This window comes from Adiantum capillus-veneris, chromosome 21 (assembly GCF_014529385.1).
Source record: "Adiantum capillus-veneris isolate H3 chromosome 21, ASM1452938v2, whole genome shotgun sequence".
In the NCBI taxonomy this organism is placed as follows: domain Eukaryota; kingdom Viridiplantae; phylum Streptophyta; class Polypodiopsida; order Polypodiales; family Pteridaceae; genus Adiantum; species Adiantum capillus-veneris.
Window position 1 is genome coordinate 78,676,340 of NC_140951.1, and position 18,306 is coordinate 78,694,645.

At 44.0% G+C, this 18,306-nt stretch overlaps 1 protein-coding gene across 2 annotated transcripts; it reads left to right on the top strand.

Annotated features, from left to right (window-relative positions):
* The first annotated feature begins 12,860 nt into the window (after positions 1-12,860).
* On the top strand, positions 12,861-15,889 carry LOC147431200 (uncharacterized). 2 transcript variants are annotated; one of them, XM_086493831.1, is made up of 4 exons: positions 12,861-13,211; positions 13,550-14,789; positions 15,085-15,343; positions 15,426-15,889. In XM_086493831.1, the coding sequence occupies exons 2-4, from the start codon at positions 13,741-13,743 to the stop codon at positions 15,579-15,581; spliced, it is 1,464 nt and encodes a 487-aa protein (XP_086349957.1). In that variant the 5' UTR covers positions 12,861-13,211; positions 13,550-13,740; the 3' UTR covers positions 15,582-15,889. The 2 variants fall into 2 exon arrangements, with proteins under 2 accessions (XP_086349957.1, XP_086349956.1); XM_086493830.1 differs by having other exon boundaries at positions 13,574-14,789.
* The last annotated feature ends 2,417 nt before the right edge of the window (positions 15,890-18,306 follow it).

Consider the following 18,306-nt stretch of genomic DNA (forward strand, 5'->3'; position numbering starts at 1 on the left):
GGTCATCAAGCTAAGCATTGCATAGTATTTAAGCGTGCGATGGCCAATAGACCAACCTTATCATGGACAGACACACCTCGAGTGCCTGCCTTGATGCCGGCCCCACCTCTTGAACAAACAGCACAACACATGGTCCCTAGGGCCCAAAATGTTGTTCAAACAACACCCTTACCACCTCCAGTGCTAGGACCGCAACCACCACATCCGAGAATCACTTATGTGAATCAAGTGGGTTGTGAGTCATCTATTTCTTGTTTTGAAGGCTATGAGGAAGATATAGATCCTAATATCGCCTATGGGATGGATGTGCTTGAAGAAAGTCCACAATACTACATGGAGGACTATTGGGGACAAGTCAAACCTGTATATCAAGTAGCTGCTCTTGCGGCAAGAGGCCAAAATATCAATTACACTACTAAGAGACCACCTCTTCAATGCTATGAGTGTGGAGGTCCACATCGTGTAGCCGAGTGTTCTATTAGGCTACAAAAGAACGCCACACTAATGCAAACCAATCAAGCGAGCACGTCTACAACGCCGATACTCATGTGTAATCGATGTGGCATAGATCATTTGATTGCCCAATGTCCAAATAATCCAAAAGCACCAAAGATCACTCCATTAAACTTGATTGAAGTTACCGAGGAGCCATCACCAAGTACACCCGTGGTACCAGTAAACGTACTCACACGATCGATGCTCCAAAAACAAAATTATATTCTTGAGGAAAGAGACACGGCATCAATTGCCCAATCTCAGAAAAAGAAGAAAACACGAAGAAAGAGATCGCAAAAAGCAGCGAAGTCAGACCCCAGTTCAAAGACTAAGATAGGGACTGGTGACGACCCCGTATATATATGAACGACGCTGAAGAAGATTCTGATTCAGGTGAAACCATGGAGACCAAAACGACCACTAACATAGAAACCAACAAGGAAGATATTCATAAGCCACAATGGCCAGGATCCAAAAAGAAGATAGGAACTTACCCAAACCCTACAGAGGAGATTGAGCGAGTCAAGCAATTGAGGAGTTTGGTAGAAGATACCCAAAGGGATCTAGAACCAGCACCTAGGAAGATCCAGATTACAGACACCGTGTTCCCTACGCAACAACAACCTCACCAAGTCCATAGACCCTTGGACATACCTAGTGTCATCCAAGAAGAAAGTGACTTAAAGGCATGGGAAAGTGGGCGTACTCACTTCTTGATGGAAAGAATGTTTACAGAGGGACTACCTGATCCTATCGAAGAAATGGAGATCCCATCTTCACCACGTCAAGGGACTCAAGGCCAAAAGGTGCCGTTAAACATTGCCAAATTGATGGATTTCATGTCTTCAGAAGTTAGAACCACCATCATGTCCAAACTATATAAAGACCCCGAGCTAGTCTCAGCTCTTCGAGGCTTCCTCAATGGAGAACTGAAGTTTGGGCTCCCACAATTTGCACAGATGGATGGAGCTGGGGAGATGCCAATAGAGGAGGAATACATAGATCCACAACCCAACCTAGATGAGAACCTTGTTATAGAAATACCTGTTAACACGTTGGGACAATACTTTGAGGGTGATGAATCCAATGCGACCATACCAATCACTACTAAGGGATTAACTGTGAAGGGAATCCTTGATGGTGGCACTGGGGTTAGCATTGTGACTAAAAATTGTTGGGAAACTATGGGGAGACCTCACCTTGCGACCACAGCCATAGTAGTGAAGATGGCCAATGGGTCTATTGTTAAACCTATTGGGATGCTAGAAGATCTCAAGATCAAGGTCTTTGGACATAAAATAAGAGTTACCTTCATTGTTATGGATTTCTCCAAGCACACTATGGCATCGGAGATGATCTTAGGACGTCCTGCATGAGTGGTCTAAAAACCATGTCTACTTGCAGTTCCAAGATTTTGTCATTCGAGTGGATCTTGTGACGGGTCGAGCACATCCTCTAGGAAACAAGTTTATAATTGATCATAGATCTGACACCACAGTTCACTCGGTCCCATTGCAGTATTGTTACACGTGTAAAGCGGACACTGATGTTGGGGAAGATTCTCCTTATATGGATGTACTACCTGGGATAACTAAGTCGGACAATGTAAGATCTGTAACACCTAACTTGGTCAAACTAGCTTAGTCGGACTGCTTGATTTTTAAATCTAGACAAGTGATTATGACAAAAAATGACATTGAATTTAATGTTTGATACTAAGCAAATGTGCTGGATATTATGCTACCAATCACAATCAAAGCAGACAATCATAGATGCAAAAAGATAAATGGCAATGCTAATGGACAAGAAACACCTGTTTGTGTTGATGGTCGCGCTTGATTTGAAGTGTGAATAAGAGAAATATCCCATGAAGGTCCAAATCCTAACAACAGCAACACGTTCCTATACACACTAAGAAACACAAGGAATACCTCTAGGAGGCACATCTACCTTTTTAATTTTTTACCTTTACATCTGTTTATGCATTTGATTATATTGCAATTTAATGTTTATTTCTGACAAATTGTTTAAAATTCATTACCAATCAATTTGTCTGCCTAAAACTGCATATGCTTTTTAATCGCTTATGAGAATGCAATTACTGTGCCAATGTTGTTTGATTTTGCAGTGACTGAAGAAGGCTAAGGACATTCATCTCAAATGCTCTTTCACCTCGACGAACGAGCTTCAACTCAATAGCTTCCGAGGACGGAATCTACATCAAGAAGGGGGGCATGTTAACCCTCACGGCTCACGGACACCCTATCACCTACGACGGACGTTGTAACCTACGGCGGACATTGTATTATTTATTTGGTAGAGTCAGGTGCCGGGCTTGTCGGTCCAATAGAAAAAGGGTAAGAGTGATCGCCGATGAGAGGCGCACTCTAGCTGGAACATTCAAGGGATTAGTTGGCTATGTATGGGCGCCCAAGTGTGAATGGGGCGAGCTCATATAAAAGTCAACTAAACCTAAAATTCACTGATTCTCTCATTTGTGCAATAGAAGAGTGCTCTTGCTCCATCTCCATCTCCATCTTCTTCTTCTTCACCTCCTTGTGTGTGTGTGTGTATGTGTGTGTGAGAGAGAGAGAGAGAGTGTGTGTGTGTGGGCGATCGAGCATTACGAAGGCACGACGGCGGCGGCGAAGCGGTTGAGCGCGGCGAAGCGGCGGCTCCTTCTTCTTCGCGGCGAGGAATCCTCCACGAAGCAAGCGTAGAGCGGTGAGTGACACACCATCGACTTCTTTGAGCTTACTAATTTAGGCTTGTTGTGTGATTGGAGCCATTTGTGGCTCGCACATGGTGTATCGGCAAGTTCCTTGCATTGACACGTGCGACATATGCTCACACTTACCTCTAACATCATGAGCTTCTGTGAGGGAGGAACCGCATACCTAGCTAGGTACGATTGGGGGCAAGGGACCACCGGGCTAGGTATGATTGGGGGCTGGGGACCTCTGGCCCGATGGCCCGGTGGCCCCCTACCCCCATTCGTACCTAGCTAGGTATGGAGTGCCTCTCGAGCAAAAGCTCGTGATGTTAGTCATTGTATGAAAAACACTTGCTCATATGAAAAACACTGAAAAAGATTCTGTTTTCCTACATGAGAAAATTTCCTGCGCTCACAGCCTCGACAGTCCATGCGGACCAACAATTCCACCTGCATGTTCGACTGTTGCTGCCATACAATAAGCCGTCATGATCAGCCAATGGAAGAGCAAATTGAGCCTACACAGAAATTAGTGATGCAAGATGACGATTCCAAGGGTCACACACACACACACACACACACTACACAGCCCATCAAATCTAGAGTAAGAATTAAGTGCTTTGACCATGAATCAGCTACATTGCAAGAATGGCGTACCTACATGCTAGAGACAAAGATCTACTGTGAAAAGATGTTAAGATGCTGTGAAATGCTACAGCTAGAGAAGAGGCAAAGGGGTTTTGTCCACTACATGTACTATCATGTAGACGTGGGTGTGTAGATTTCTTGTACCCACAAATATAGGTATTGACCAATAAAGACGAGATTATAACCCGGTGGTTCTGATCTCTGTGCACCTCTAGACCGAGGTGTGCAGAGATTGGACATGACTAGAGAAGTAGTTTATACTGTGAACAAAGAGAGAGAGAGAGAGAGAGAGAGAGAGATAAAAGACGGAGGATGCTAATAGAAGATTAAATTTATGTCTAGGTTATAAGGTTTTCACCCTCATTATGAGTAGTGATGAGGATGTGGGGCCGTCCAACCGAAACACCTATCTCTCAACGAGGATCTTATGTCCTTGTAATCAATGCAAGCATGCTAAGCAACGGACAAGACGCGTTTCTTTGCAGCAAGTTCGCGAATTTGGCAAGTTCAATCCATCTATTATAGATCGAGTTTTGCCAATTATAACTCGTCGGACTCTGACGTTGGCCAACATGCAGCAATCTTGCAACCCAATAGACGTGTTCGCAGACGCTTTGGTCAAGCAGCATATGTGAGGCCACAAGATGTAGCCTCTGACATCTCGGGGGATGATCATGCATACCACATTCCCAACGAGGCAATGTTTGAGCCTAAGATCGATGAAATGATCGACACGATCATGGATTCAAAAAGGCTTATCTATGATGATATGAAAAGTGAAGCCGATACGCCATTGTATGATGGAGCACGTGTGTCTAGATTGAAGGCGCTCCTGGTTCTTCTCAATATGCAGACAAAGTTTGGATGGAGTGACACTAGCGTCACAACACTTTTCAGGTGATCTATTACAATGTGTTTACTTTAATAAAAAACTTTAGATGTATAATGATCTGATAGATTTTTAAACAATTGTACCGCATTTTTTTCGCTGTGTAGATTTCTCAAAGAGCACATACTGCTAGCTGATAATGTGATGCCAGATTCCAAAGAGGAATGAAGAAAGATCTTACGAAACTTGGGGATGGATTACAATCCGATCCACGCTTGTCCTAACGAATGCATTCTTTTCAGAGGGGAATACATAAACATGGAGAAGTGTCCGAAATGTGATTCTGAGAGATATTGAGTAGATCTCCACGGAACAAAAATTCCACAAAAGGTTTTGCGATATTTTCCTCTGCTTCCTCGCATCAAGCATTTCTTTGAATGTAAGTCCATGGCCGCTCTAGCATCATGGCATGAGGAGAATAAATCTTCCTGCAAATTGCGCAGCCTGGAAACATATAGATTTGCCAGGGAAGCTCGAAATTTGAGCCTGGGCCTGGCTATGGATGGCGTAAATCCATTTGGTCAAAGATCAACACCTTACAGTGTATGGCCCGTTGTCATCGTCAACTACAACATTCCCCCATGGTTAACTATGAAGAAGGGGCACCTATGGCTAAGCTTGATTGTGCTGGGGCGGTATAAAGTGAAGAATATGGATGTGTATCTTTGTCCACTATTGGAAGAGCTACAACAATTGTGGATTGGCATAGAAGTGGTGGATATGAGTCGACACACAGGTCGACGGAATGCTTTGATCAGAGGCATTCTAATGTGGACCATGCATGACTATCCCGGACTAACAGAATGCTCAGGTGACTTACACTTAAACTCAAACACTATAAATATTGGTTTTTCTCAAGCTTATCTATTATCATATGTATACATGCAGGGATTCAAACAAGCGGATACAGAGCATGTGTCACATGTGGACCTAGACTGAATGCACGTTGGGTGTCCTCATCAAAGAAGCAAATCTACGAAGGTCATCAAGCGTATCTTCCAGAGAATCATGTGTTACGTGACGGCTTTTTGGGAAGAGAGCCATCGAGGATGTCTGCACAAGCATGGTTAGAGCAGAAGGAGATGTGTGATGATGGTTTTCCCCCAGGGATGAAGAGACTCTCTCTATGGTACGAGTTACCATATTGGCCCCGACTCATGATCAATCACTTGCTCGATCCAATGCACATATTCAAGAATGTGGGTAATCTGCTATAAGACCATCTGACCGGCAAGAAAAATACTTTGGGAGCCAGGGTTGAGCTTAGAAATGTGGATCGTATGGAACAATATTGGCCGCAGACAGCATCCGATGGATCGATAAAACTCCCTAAAGCGCCATGGATTTTCATAGGAGCCCAAGAACGCAAAGTAAAAGAGACCATTCGATCTTTGCGGACCCCCAGTGGCGTAATGCACTCGCTCCGAACATGTTTTACTAAAGAAGGAAAGCTTACCGGTTTGAAGTCATATGACAGGCATAAAATGTGTCAGGTATGTTCATAGTGGAATATATCAAAGTGGGAATTGTGTAACAAATTCATGTGTGGACTTTAATATCATTGTTGCATGTGTTTTGCAGTTTATTTTATCGGTGGCCATTGAGGGATGTTTGTCTCTTGACGTCCGTAACACAATCTACAAACTTGCAAAGTTGTTGCAATGGATCTCACAAAAGGAGATCAACGTAGACTCCAGACCATTCGCCAAACTAAACGCTGCGGAGGTTGTGTGCATGTTTGAGAAACACTTTCCTACTACCATGCTAACCATTCAGGTGCATCATCTTGTTCACATAGTTGATGAGGTGTAAATAGCTGGCACAGTACATTCCAGATGGATGTTCTTTTTAGAACGTTTCATCAAACGCTCAAGGGATATGTGCGTCAAAAGGTATGTCCCGAGGATAGCATGGCAAAATATTGGCTGGTATCAGAGTCCCTAGTGTACATTGGAGATTAGCTAGACGGATTTGATAAAGCCCGGGACACGCTATAGTGAACCATAGATGATGAGCGCATATCTGGGATTGTCATGGGCAATCTCGGTGTTCAGAAGAAGATGATGGAAGATCTAGAGGCTAAAATCAACCGATTTTGCATGCTTCACAATCCAGTGATGCAAAAGTGGATTTCACAATATGAGGATGCAAAGCAAGAGCGACAAAGGGCACGAATCAAGTGGAGACGGAGAAGATGACCATCGATGCACTATCCAACGGGTCTGGAGAGCCTACCAACATTCATGAGCTTAAGATGGTTGCACAACCAATTGAAAAGCACACAACAGTGCGGTGGAGAAGTAACTGAGGAGGAGTGGGAGTTCTCTCGGGGTTGCGCGACCAAGGTAAGTTTGCAATGTACGACTAGTGACTTTCTAGATGTTTGAACGACCACTCATAATCTTTGTTGATTGTAGTATAAGTCATAAATAGCAGCATGGATTACAGGTCGACATTTTAGGGTGGAACAGATCGACAAAAAGCATTTTACTCAAGATTGTGGAATCATAGCAAAATTTGAACAGTCTAGTCGACAATGGTCCTCTGATGCAGATCCTATGGTGGTGGAACTCACTTACTTCGGCACGCTACAAGAGATTTTCAGGATCAATTATAGAGGATTTTTTGTTGACTTGTTCGACGTGCAATGGTTCAAGATAATCATGGAGGGTCGCAACGCTATTGTGCGTAGAGGAGAGTCTGGTTTTCTTGAGGTGGATTCGACTAAGAAATGGACTGACCTAAGAGACACTTTCGTACTACCCGAGCATTGTGAACAAGTAAGTATGTAAATAGTTAACATCCAATTTTAGAAGTTATGTGCTTGGAAGCTCTCATGTAAGTTATGTGGCTCTGGTAGGTGATATTTCATCCTACAAAGTCTGCATCAAACTGGTGGTGCGTCATAGAGGTAGCCCCTCGTAGTGCACGGATGTATGAAGGCTATCATGTGCCAATCACAGCGGCATCAATGGAGGAGATGGGAGAAGATGCTCAGTCAGAAGCCGCTGAGGTGGTGCCAGACGATCATCAAGCTGCTACTCTCTATGGGGTGCATGTAGAGGATCTACAAAATGAAACGAAGGACATCTGTTTGAGCGGAGAGATCTATATAGATATAGGAAGTTATGCTGAGCTTTGTGAGGATGAGAGAGAGACCTCTTAAAGCCATAAATATTGTATTTGAACAATTTTGCTCCGTTTTATAATATATATTGTATTCATGTGGCTTTTTGTCCATTTGTGTCTATATGTGTCATTGCATCATTGTATTTAGTGGTCTTTGCGTCCACTCCAGGTACGTATGCTCTAGGTATTTTCTCACAAGTAGGGACGACAAGCACTGCGCTCCGAGTGCGATGGAGACTCAAGCTGCAATCGCGAAGGTTTGCTCAATATAGATGTTGTTTGTCCCACCGCTAGATCTAGTTGATCGGGTGAAAGAGACACTAAGAAGCACTACTACTGCTTCTCAGCATCTCTTTCACCCGATCAATTAAATTTAGTGGTGGGGAAAGCAACTTCTATGAGCAGACCTTCGCGATGCAGCTTCAGTCTCCATCGCACTCGGAGCATAGTGCTTTTACAAATTCACAAAAATTCAACGAAATCTCTCTACATAGGAATCCCTCCCCCTTTATGAGTCCTCTCTCTCTCTCTCTCTCTCTCTATCTCTCTCTCTCTCTCTCTACTTGTCCATGTTTTCTTCTCCATTCATTCAATATTAAGATTAAATGTTCGTGTGTTTAATGCAGGTATGGATGATGATGAGTTTCTTTCTTCTTTGTCACCCCAGCAGAGACAGTGGTACGTGGAGCGTCATCGCTCTGGAGCACCATCACGCGTTCCTACTCCTTTAGCGTCTCCCTCTGTTTCGGAGCATTCAGCGCGCTCCAAAGATTCAGTGTCAACGAGACGATCTTCACACTCGTATAGGCACCAGCGCTCTAGTGGTGGCAGCAGCGGTTGTTGTGGGGATGCTGCCACCGATGCCTCGACACCGCCTCGTGTTCGACGAGGCTCTTTACCCTCCCCTTCTTTGCCCGCCCCCACACCAGCCACGGCATCACCATCTACACCAAGTTTTGTGCGGCTGACGGTCGTTTTTAGCAGCCACACACCACTAGTTACTCCTTCAGGAGTCACTCCTGTCGTCGACACTCCTCGCTTCGGGGCACAAACTCCAATGGAGACACCTGACGTCTGTACCCCCATTGACACGCTGCTAGAGACCCCTACCGGGACACCCAGGTTCATGCGTCACCAGCGAGAGGGCTTGCTTCACTTCGTCGACTTCAGCGATGGCATCATCTTGGATGATGAAGGCAAGAAGGTGATCTCGCGCATGCGTGGTCTTTGATCATTTGAGGCGGGTGGGCATCATTTGAGGCCGATTTTGTAAATGTTTTCACATTGCTCTTTAGGTTTGATAGTTTAGGGTTTAGGGGTTTTTGATATTCTAACATAATGGATTCTTTGTATGTTTTGACAGTGGTCGATGACAGGATGTGACCCCACACGGTACGAGCGTGAGTACGCAGGTAGGAAGGGCTTAAACACCTTGATGGACATTCTGAGTTCTCGCGGCGGCATGGTTAGTATTAGGGTTTACTCTTTTCTATTTGTTGTATTGTTTTATAAATTATATGTTTATACTTACAGAAAGCTGTCTTATTGTTTTTTTTTTAAGAATCTGACAGATAAGCCGCTTGGACACGATGAGACGTCTGATTAGACGATGCCAGTTTAATCGTAGCTAGATAGCATTAGTTTCCTTTTGTCATAGCATATGTATCATGAGATGACGTTTATACGTCTTTTTGTAACTATTGGAAAACCATGTATATTTTTTCAATAATGACAATGGTGTTGTAACTATTACATTTGCAAAGTTTAACAATCAAGTGATTTTGCCTATGATGTGTACAATTGTCATTGATTTACTTTCATCAATTTACTTTTGTCAGTTTTGTATCTTTATTCATCTTTATTCCGCAAACAATACTATGGATGATGGAGTTAATGGTTATATTGTCTTGTGGGTGACTACTTTGGGTCTATATCTAAGCTTGCACTTTCTTTCAAAGGTGAATCTAGGCTTATCTTGGATTCATTTAGGTTTACTCAATTATTGAAACATTCAATATGGTCGATGGGTGGCAAGGCATTGAATTCCCTGCCACCAAAAAAAAATCTCTCGGGCGTCACTATGAGTGTCTCAATTTAAGTCTCTGTAATGTCGCTATAAACGTCACTATAGGTGGCCTGTAAACGTCGCTATGATCGTCGCTATAGGCATCGCTATATAGCGACACTCATAGCGACGTTCCCATATCGATGTTGTTAGCGACGGTCTTAGCGACGTCGGGGAGTATAAAAACCCAATGTATTTCCGTCGCTAACAGCGTCACAAGTGCACACAACCTCTTGTAGTGAATGGTGAAAGGAAATGTGATCTAAAGAGTGGAAATGAGTAGGGAGATCAACCAACGTGTGTAAAGTAAATGTAGAAGAAGGTGATTTAACCAGTTTTGACCATACTTGATGCTTAAGAGGATAAGCTCGTAGAGAAGTTCAATTGTGCATAATAGCTTGAGCCGCGCCAAGCCCCACTAGTGACCCACATTGATTGTTGCTAGCTATGAAGTGTAACATCATAGGAAACTATCCCAAGAGACCTTAAAGATTTATCGCCCGATGGGGAGAGAGAGGAATGAAATGAAATGTTATATTAATAGTCTGCAAAAGATAAAATTATCTATGAGAACAAAATGATGCGATCTTAGTGGATCTAATACAATATGTGGGTACAAAATGAAATGAAGTAAAGCGAAACACTTAAAAATAAGACTAAAACTAAAAGCCTAAAATCGTTTATTAAAATCAACATCATCATCGTCAAGTCGATTGTTCGAGAAAGTATTGCACAGGTCGCTCGCTGAAGAGCTTTGTCAATGTCCGCCTCTGTAAGTAGCCGTAGTACTGGGAGAGGGCAGAGAGATAACAAAATGAAATGAAGTCAAAAGTCCATGGGATCAAACTCAGAAAATTCTTATGGATCTCATCCAATGTCTGGATACAAAATAAAATGAAGTACATTAAAATATTAAATTTTCAAAAACTAAGCCCATGCTGGTCGGCAAAGGGAATCAAGAGAGAGATTGAGTATCGAGTGGTGGCATGAGGGTGATAGAGATTGCGTGTCTATGGGTGTGTGTCAGTTGACTCAAAAAACCTCGCAAAAGGACGGCCTCAGAGCCATCGTGTGATCAAACAAAACCTACAACTGACGTGTCCAATGCTCCAGGTCAAGAGGGAGATAGAGGGAAGCGGCGGAGCACTCACTGATGATGTGGGTAACCTTGGTATGACATATGCATTTGCGGAAACCCCTCGCCCAGGGGGAGGTCAGTGAAGCTGGACAGCAAGAGAGCTAGGGTTCAGCGAAGCTGGAGAGAGAGAGAGAGAGAGAGAGAGAGAGAGAGAGAGAGAGAGAGAGAGAGAGAGAGAGAGAGAGAGAGAGTGGCCGACGAAGGATCAGAAAAGAGAATAAAGCTGAGGAGAGAGGAAAAAAATCTTTTTGAAATCTGCTCACCCGATTCCAAAAACATGCTCTATGAAAAATGCTCGCCAACAAATATTCCCCACTCCGAGGCAAGGGATTTGTAAAATTATTCAATGAACTCTGCAAAGGAGGAGGAACCAGCCCTTGAGACTAATTCCCCATCAAAATCTTCACATTAGCTCCAGTGTTGAGAATTGGTCTTGACTGGAGGACATTGGCATAAAAGACAGAGCTAGGGTTATGAGAGATTAAGGCTTGCCCAAAACCCCTCTACATGCCATTGAGGAGGGATCCTTGGTTATGGTTAGGACCTTGCATAGGAGGCACATGACTACTGTGTTGAAGCAAAAGGGGGTGGCTAGAGTTGGGTATGTCCCACTGGGAAGGGCACACAAGGAGCTCAACACGGGAGAGCGAAGCAAAGACGACAAACCACATTGAGTGAAAGAAGCCCAAGCAGAGCACGTTTGCATGAGATGTGTCTGGCAGGATTACAGAGTCTTGACTCCTCCCCAACGCCCCACTCTCTCCTCCCCTTGGAGATTACTTATGAGAGTTGTACTCTTAGGGAGTGTTTAGCTACGCAATGGAAATTTGTGAGCTTGTAGGCAGTTTCAGCCTTCCCATTCACACAAAGAGAAGGTCGAAGAGTGGAAAAGCCGACAAAGATTTCAACGTGACCAATCAATCCAAGAGCTTGCAAGCTATGCTATAAAACCATTTTCCATCAGTTGTGGGCGCCCCAGAGTGAAAGCGGAAGCCTTCGTTTCCGAGGGGGAAGGCCACAGAGCATGTGGTGGGTCCAAAAAGGAAACTACATGGCTCAACCAATTTGCTCTAACCATGACACACGCACATCCCTGCAAACACCCTTCATCTAGGCAGTCTGAACCCAGCCTAAGAATGGTACCTACGGGTGGGTTCAGACTGGGCGGTGGAAGAGCAACTTTTTCTTCTTCCGCCATAGCATGTAATTCACACAGCACGGAGGCAAGGCACGCAAAATGCTTGAAAAACGGGGATAGCTCGAGCTGTGGGTGAATTTGAAGCGCAAGTTCACGTTTCAATCCTTGCGTGGCGTGGTCAGGTTCATCTTCCGAGCAAAAGACATTTCCTTCCGAAAAGGGGGGGGAGGGGGAAGCTCGCCTCGTCTATAAGCGTCATGGGGTGGACTCAAGGGATCAATGGCTGGAGAGGGATCAGCCGTTGATCGGCCCCCAATGTAAATAAAAAATTAAGGGTCCCTGGCGTCACGTCGATCCTTTGAACACTCGGAGCTCTATCCACATGCCTTGCCGCACGCTGATGAAAGGATTGCGCCTTTGCCCAATCAATTACTTGCCCCCCCCCCCCCTGCTGCATCGATCCGACGGCCCATATCGTGCGCCCCGCCGTTAAATTGCCCCTGTCGTAGAGCCCTCAAGTGACACCCCATGCCACTTATAGACGAGGGGGGCTCCTGGCCCGTGGGGTCCGGAAATGTGTCTTGCTTTTGTTGGCCAATAGATAAATGCAAGGCGCGATCAACGCCCCCCTAGTCTGAAGGCTTGAAAATTGACCGCGGATGTGCGTGCTGGGCAGTGGGCAGCAGGCACAAAGGCAAATGGGGATCGTGTGACTGTATGTTGGCATGATTGACGCATTGCATAAAATCAGGATTAATAGTGTGGTGAAGACGATTATAGTCTGTGTGAAGGTGTTTCGGGCGGTCCACATGCAGGCTTCTGCTTCGCCGGGATGCTAGTTGCCAATTGCGTCTATTTTTGCCCTACGGATTCCTCTCCAAGCTAACATCCCCTGTTTTCGCTACAGCCCGAGTCGGGCGTCCCCTGTGCGGCCGCCTCGGCTTGCTCTCTATCTTCTATATGACCTCTTTGTGCTCTCGTATTCGCAAATTCGAGGTGGGTTCTCTCTCTCTCTCTCTCTCTCTCTCTCTCTCTCGCTCTCGTTCGTGGGTCTTCTTCTTCTTCCGTCCTTTGTTCGTCTGTGTGTGTGCTGCGTTTGAGCTCTGTGATGGGCGAATCCCTGCATTATCTTGTTCCCATTTGCTCAATATAATCATGTCTAGTGATGATAATGTATTTCCGATTTAGCTTTTGTTCCTGGATGGATGACTTCTTTGCCTGCATTATGTTGATGGCATTCGCATACTTCAATCTTCATTGCTTGCATTTCCTTGATGCGATTTGCACATCTTTATCTAGTTTATCTCATTGCCCTCATTCAATTGACACTACAGGCCTTTTGTATTGATGTGGTGCAGAATGTGGCTATGTTCTGGCCCCTCTTGATCCCCTAGCCTCATGCCAGCAAATGCACCCTGTTGATTATGGACATTAGGGCAGTAGAACCTGCCCAAGAAGAGAGTTTTCTTTGCTGGTGGGAAACCCTCTTTGCCCCCAGATAACAGAGGCATTCAGGTGTGCAACCATGGCATCTCTGAATCAGACTCACAATCCATCTTCTTCCTTGTCCCGTTCTCCGACCATTCAGTATAGAATCGATAGCTTGTCTCGTTTGGAAGAAGGATTTGGAAATGACACAACCGTTGAACCAGAACTGATGCAAACATCTTATGGACTGGTTCGTATGCACATAGAAGAGCCTCATTGTTTCGCAAAACATCAAAGAGGCAACCATCAAAAGCGTCATTACTACGAACACAGAGATGATTGGAAGCCGCATGTTCATGCTCATAGCCCCCGGTTTACCCTACGTTGTATTCGTACTCGAGGGTACAAAATGCGTTTCCTTTTACCGCTTGTTGTGGTGGTCGTCTTCCCTTGTTTTTATTATTATGCACATACTTCCCTAGAACCTCACAACAGCCTTCCCTTATCTTTGGACAAAGATAACTTTGATCACATTGCTCTGGTTTTCTTCTTTAGTGCAGTACTTGTTTCCATCAAGGTTGCGTACCCCCGCCTCAATGTTATCTGTAGGATCAGGGCGGTGTTCAGCCAGAGCAGGGGTCGCTTCACTCTGACATACTTGAAGCCTGTCATTGATTACTTGGATGCACGCAAGTCAGGCAAGAAGTTGCTGGCGAGAGCTTCTTCTGTCACTTGGACAATTGGGTCAAAGAATAAATGCGAGAGGTCGAAACATGCAAAAGAGGGTGTACAGATGTATAGTAATGGAGATGTGTATGAAGGAGAATTTCATCAAGGTCGGTATTCTGGAAGTGGGGTTTATTACTTTTACATGAGTGGGAGGTATGAAGGTGACTGGGTGGATGGGAAATATGATGGATTTGGCGTTGAAACATGGACAAGAGGCAGCCGATATAGGGGGCAGTACAGGCGAGGTTTGCGAGAGGGTTATGGAGTTTACCGGTTTTATACAGGTGATGTATATTCAGGTGAGTGGTTGAATGGACAAAGCCATGGTTGTGGTGTGCAGACATGTGAAGATGGAAGCAGATTTGTGGGCGAGTTTAAATGGGGAGTGAAGCATGGATTTGGTTATTATCATTTTCGGTGAGCATTTTCTTATCTTGAGTGTGGTCTTTATTTATGTGCAAGGGAATCGACTTTATAAGATGGAATGCAAATTTCTTTTGTTTCATGTATATGTATATGTGCATTGTGTATATATGTATGTATATGCTTGTGTATGTATGTATGTATATATATATCTGTGTATATATGTATGTATGAATGTACATGTATCTAGGTATTCATGAACATTTTGCTTACATGTATGGATTTTAACATTTGAATTATCTCCCATGCCCATGTCCGTGCCACATAGTGAAGGGGTTGTTATGTGCAGGAATGGGGACACCTATGCAGGAGAGTATTTTGCCGACAAGATGCATGGATATGGTGTGTACCAGTTTGCAAATGGTCACCACTACGAGGGTGCATGGCATGAGGGAAAGAGGCAGGGACTTGGAATTTATGCTTTTAGAAGTGGGGATGTACAAGCAGGATACTGGCATGCTGGGATGCTACGAACTCGTAGCACACATACTCCTGTGACGGGTGCTACAACTGCCATTAGCCATTCCAAAGTGCTGCATGCTGTGCAGGTTTGGTATTTAAAGCATGGAAACTACGCAAATTCTATGTGCGGCGCATATTTTGTTTTTCTGACTTCATCTGTGTGCACAGGAGGCTCGCCGAGCGTCTGCCAAATCCCATAAGGTGCCTCATGTTGATGAGAGAGTGAACAAGGCAGTTGCTGCTGCAAATCGTGCAGCAAATGCCGCAAGGGTGGCAGCTTTGAAGGCTGTCCAAAGCAGGGCCTTCAATTCTGCACCGCCTTAAATCTCGTATACACATTGTTGCAAATGCCATTCATTTGCCAGCTGTATTCTATAAGGCAAATTTCCCTTTAAAAACCAAACATTCAAGTGTGATCATGGAGGCAAGCAAGTACTCTTAGAGTTGTTTGGATGGAGTATTTTTACGAAAATGGAGGCAGTTTGATGACCTTAAGCTTTGTACCATATTGTAGATTTTCTGCATATAACGATAGCATAGCAACTTTAGGTATCAGGTCCGGTTGGTTGGTTGGTGATCAATTTGACTGTAATACCCCGATTCTCGAATTTGCACCAGAAGCATTTTATTGTTGTAAAAGGCTCAAAGTTGCTTCAGTTTGTGTGTGTGCAACCATTAAAGTTTCTCGTTTTTGCAAGAAAAACAAGTTGGGCTTGTACACGACATCTTCAAAAATCATGGCAATCGTGTGCTTGATCTTGCTCCAGCAATCATGACATATACCTTCATGAGAGTATTATTTTGTATGGGGAGTGCATCTCTGTATATGTGTATGGATAGATGTGTGTGTTGTACACACGCACTAACTGTTGCATATTGATTCCAACGATGGTGTTGAAAATGAGACTCAAAAGGGTGCTAATCAGAAGTGATGAATTGCTGATTGTAACGATCATAACCATCATTGAAAACCAGTGGCTGTGGGCTTGCTAAAATTTATGAGGTGCAACCCTAGGGATGGCTTTTCCCATTTCTGACTGTGCAGGCTATCGACACCACATTGCTCTACAGACTCAAGGGGCAATGTGTGGGTTCAACCGATTTTGGCTTCCAACTGCAAGCCATACATCTAGGTCAGCCAATGGTTATGTACTCACGGCAAGCACGAACCAAATGCGCCATCCTCCATGACACCATCATGGTCGAAAACTGGAATGTTGCAGGCATCTCGGATTTGTCCTCGTGAGGGTGATAATATACTAGCAGTGTGAGAGTGACTCTCACAGTGACTCTTACACCAGTTGAACTTATGAACCCATACAAAGTTACAGCTAGAGAAAGCATTATGGTCAATTCCTGCTGCCAGAGAAGGCACAAATCAAGTTTATTAAGTGGTGTAAAATTGGTGCCCTCAAAATTGGATGACAAGAAGTGAGAATGATGCGCTTGTCAAGATTGACACAATTGGCAACTTTGCTAATCAATTAACCAAAGCTCTACCCACCAAGATATAAACATTGTGGAGTGCTTATGAGCATTGTGTGGAGACATCATTTATTATCAACTAGTTTTGTGAAAAGCATTCAACTGCACATGTCTACCTGTTCATGTTCGTAGTGTCATTTGAATACTAATCTCCCATTTTCTACAGCCACTCACCCACAGTTTTAAATATGCAATTAGTTTCCCTTCATTACTTTTCATCATCGGTTCATTTATACAACCCTTTAAACATCCCCCAAACCACTTGTCAAACACAACCTAATGAAACCAATCTTAACTTTTAACTAAATGATTTATCCAAGTTATAAATTCTGTTGCTAATCATGGACTTTTTTTGTCTGACCAACAGAGCCTTTGCAAAGGTTTTCTTATCAGCTAATGGCGAGCTTGAAAAAGTCCTCCCTTTTGGGGACACTCGCTAATCGTGAGGTACAATAGTTGCTAACCACAACTTATTTGTTACTAACCATTGACTTCACTCTTGCTGACCACAAGATCTTCTCGTTGATCGTAAATTCCACAGGGCAAGAAAATGCCATATCAATAACTTATTTCTCAAGGGATTCCTTTCAATAGTATTCCAACATGTTTAGCTTTATACCAAACATTATTTTCATTAAATAGTTCCTTTCAACATGATTGTCATAAAATATAATATCTAACTAATCCAAATGATTTTCTTATATTAAACTGATCATTTGATGTGGGAGAACAAAGGGAACAAGAGTTAGAATATAGAAATGTACTTATGGATCTATCTTAACACGGGACCAAAGTCAATGGGTCCAAATGAGAGATGGTCTCCAAAAGAGCAATGCTAGCTAATGGAGCTTGAAAGACCTTAGGGTTCGCTTCAGTAAAGATCTCCAAAGGTTAGTGTTAAAAGTCCTTAGACTTAGGAGCTTAGGCAAGCTAGGGATGAGCTTTAGGTGGGAATCCGGTCCAAGCTTGAGATGCTTGTTGTGCTTTATGACTAAGGTGCTCAATGTGCTTGTAATGCTTGATGATTAAGGCGCTTGAAATTCTTAAGGTACTTGGGTGCCAAGATGCTTGAGGTACTTGAAGTCAAAGCAAGGCCTACAAAGGCGTGGGCAAGCCCCATGTGTAGGGGGTGGGGTTGAATGGTCTTTCCCTCACCCAAGGGACACCCCTTGCTCAAAGAGGCAAATAGGACAATGTCAAGGCCCTAGCTAGGTTTCCCCCATAGTGTGCCTAAATCCTATTGGATGCCTTTGAGAGAGGTCCAATGAGAATTTAGTTGAATTAATAATTTGTTTAAGTTGTATTCAAGTCCTCTCTCCCAAAGGGGTAAGGAGGACACTTGTCCTAATGGTACCCTTGTTGCTTGTTATACAAAAATCTTGTGATTGGCCAGGCTTGAGGAGGTCCTCTCCAAGCTAGAACTAGAGGGGCCAACCCAAGCAAGGAGGGGGGGTGCTTGACCATATATCCTCTCTCATTCATTCACGCACACTCTCATTCTCATAGTGTGTTGTGCAAGAACACACTCTCCTTCTCCAAGCTTAAGAAGTTGAGAGCCTACACC

Bases quoted from the DNA above. Each gene is read 5' to 3' on its own strand.
- LOC147431200 (XM_086493831.1), top strand. From the start codon at position 13,741: ATGGCATCTCTGAATCAGACTCACAATCCATCTTCTTCCTTGTCCCGT. The intron at 14,790-15,084 runs GTGAGCATTTTC...TGTTATGTGCAG, and splicing joins TTTGGTTATTATCATTTTCG to GAATGGGGACACCTATGCAG. The intron at 15,344-15,425 runs GTTTGGTATTTA...CTGTGTGCACAG, and splicing joins AAGTGCTGCATGCTGTGCAG to GAGGCTCGCCGAGCGTCTGC.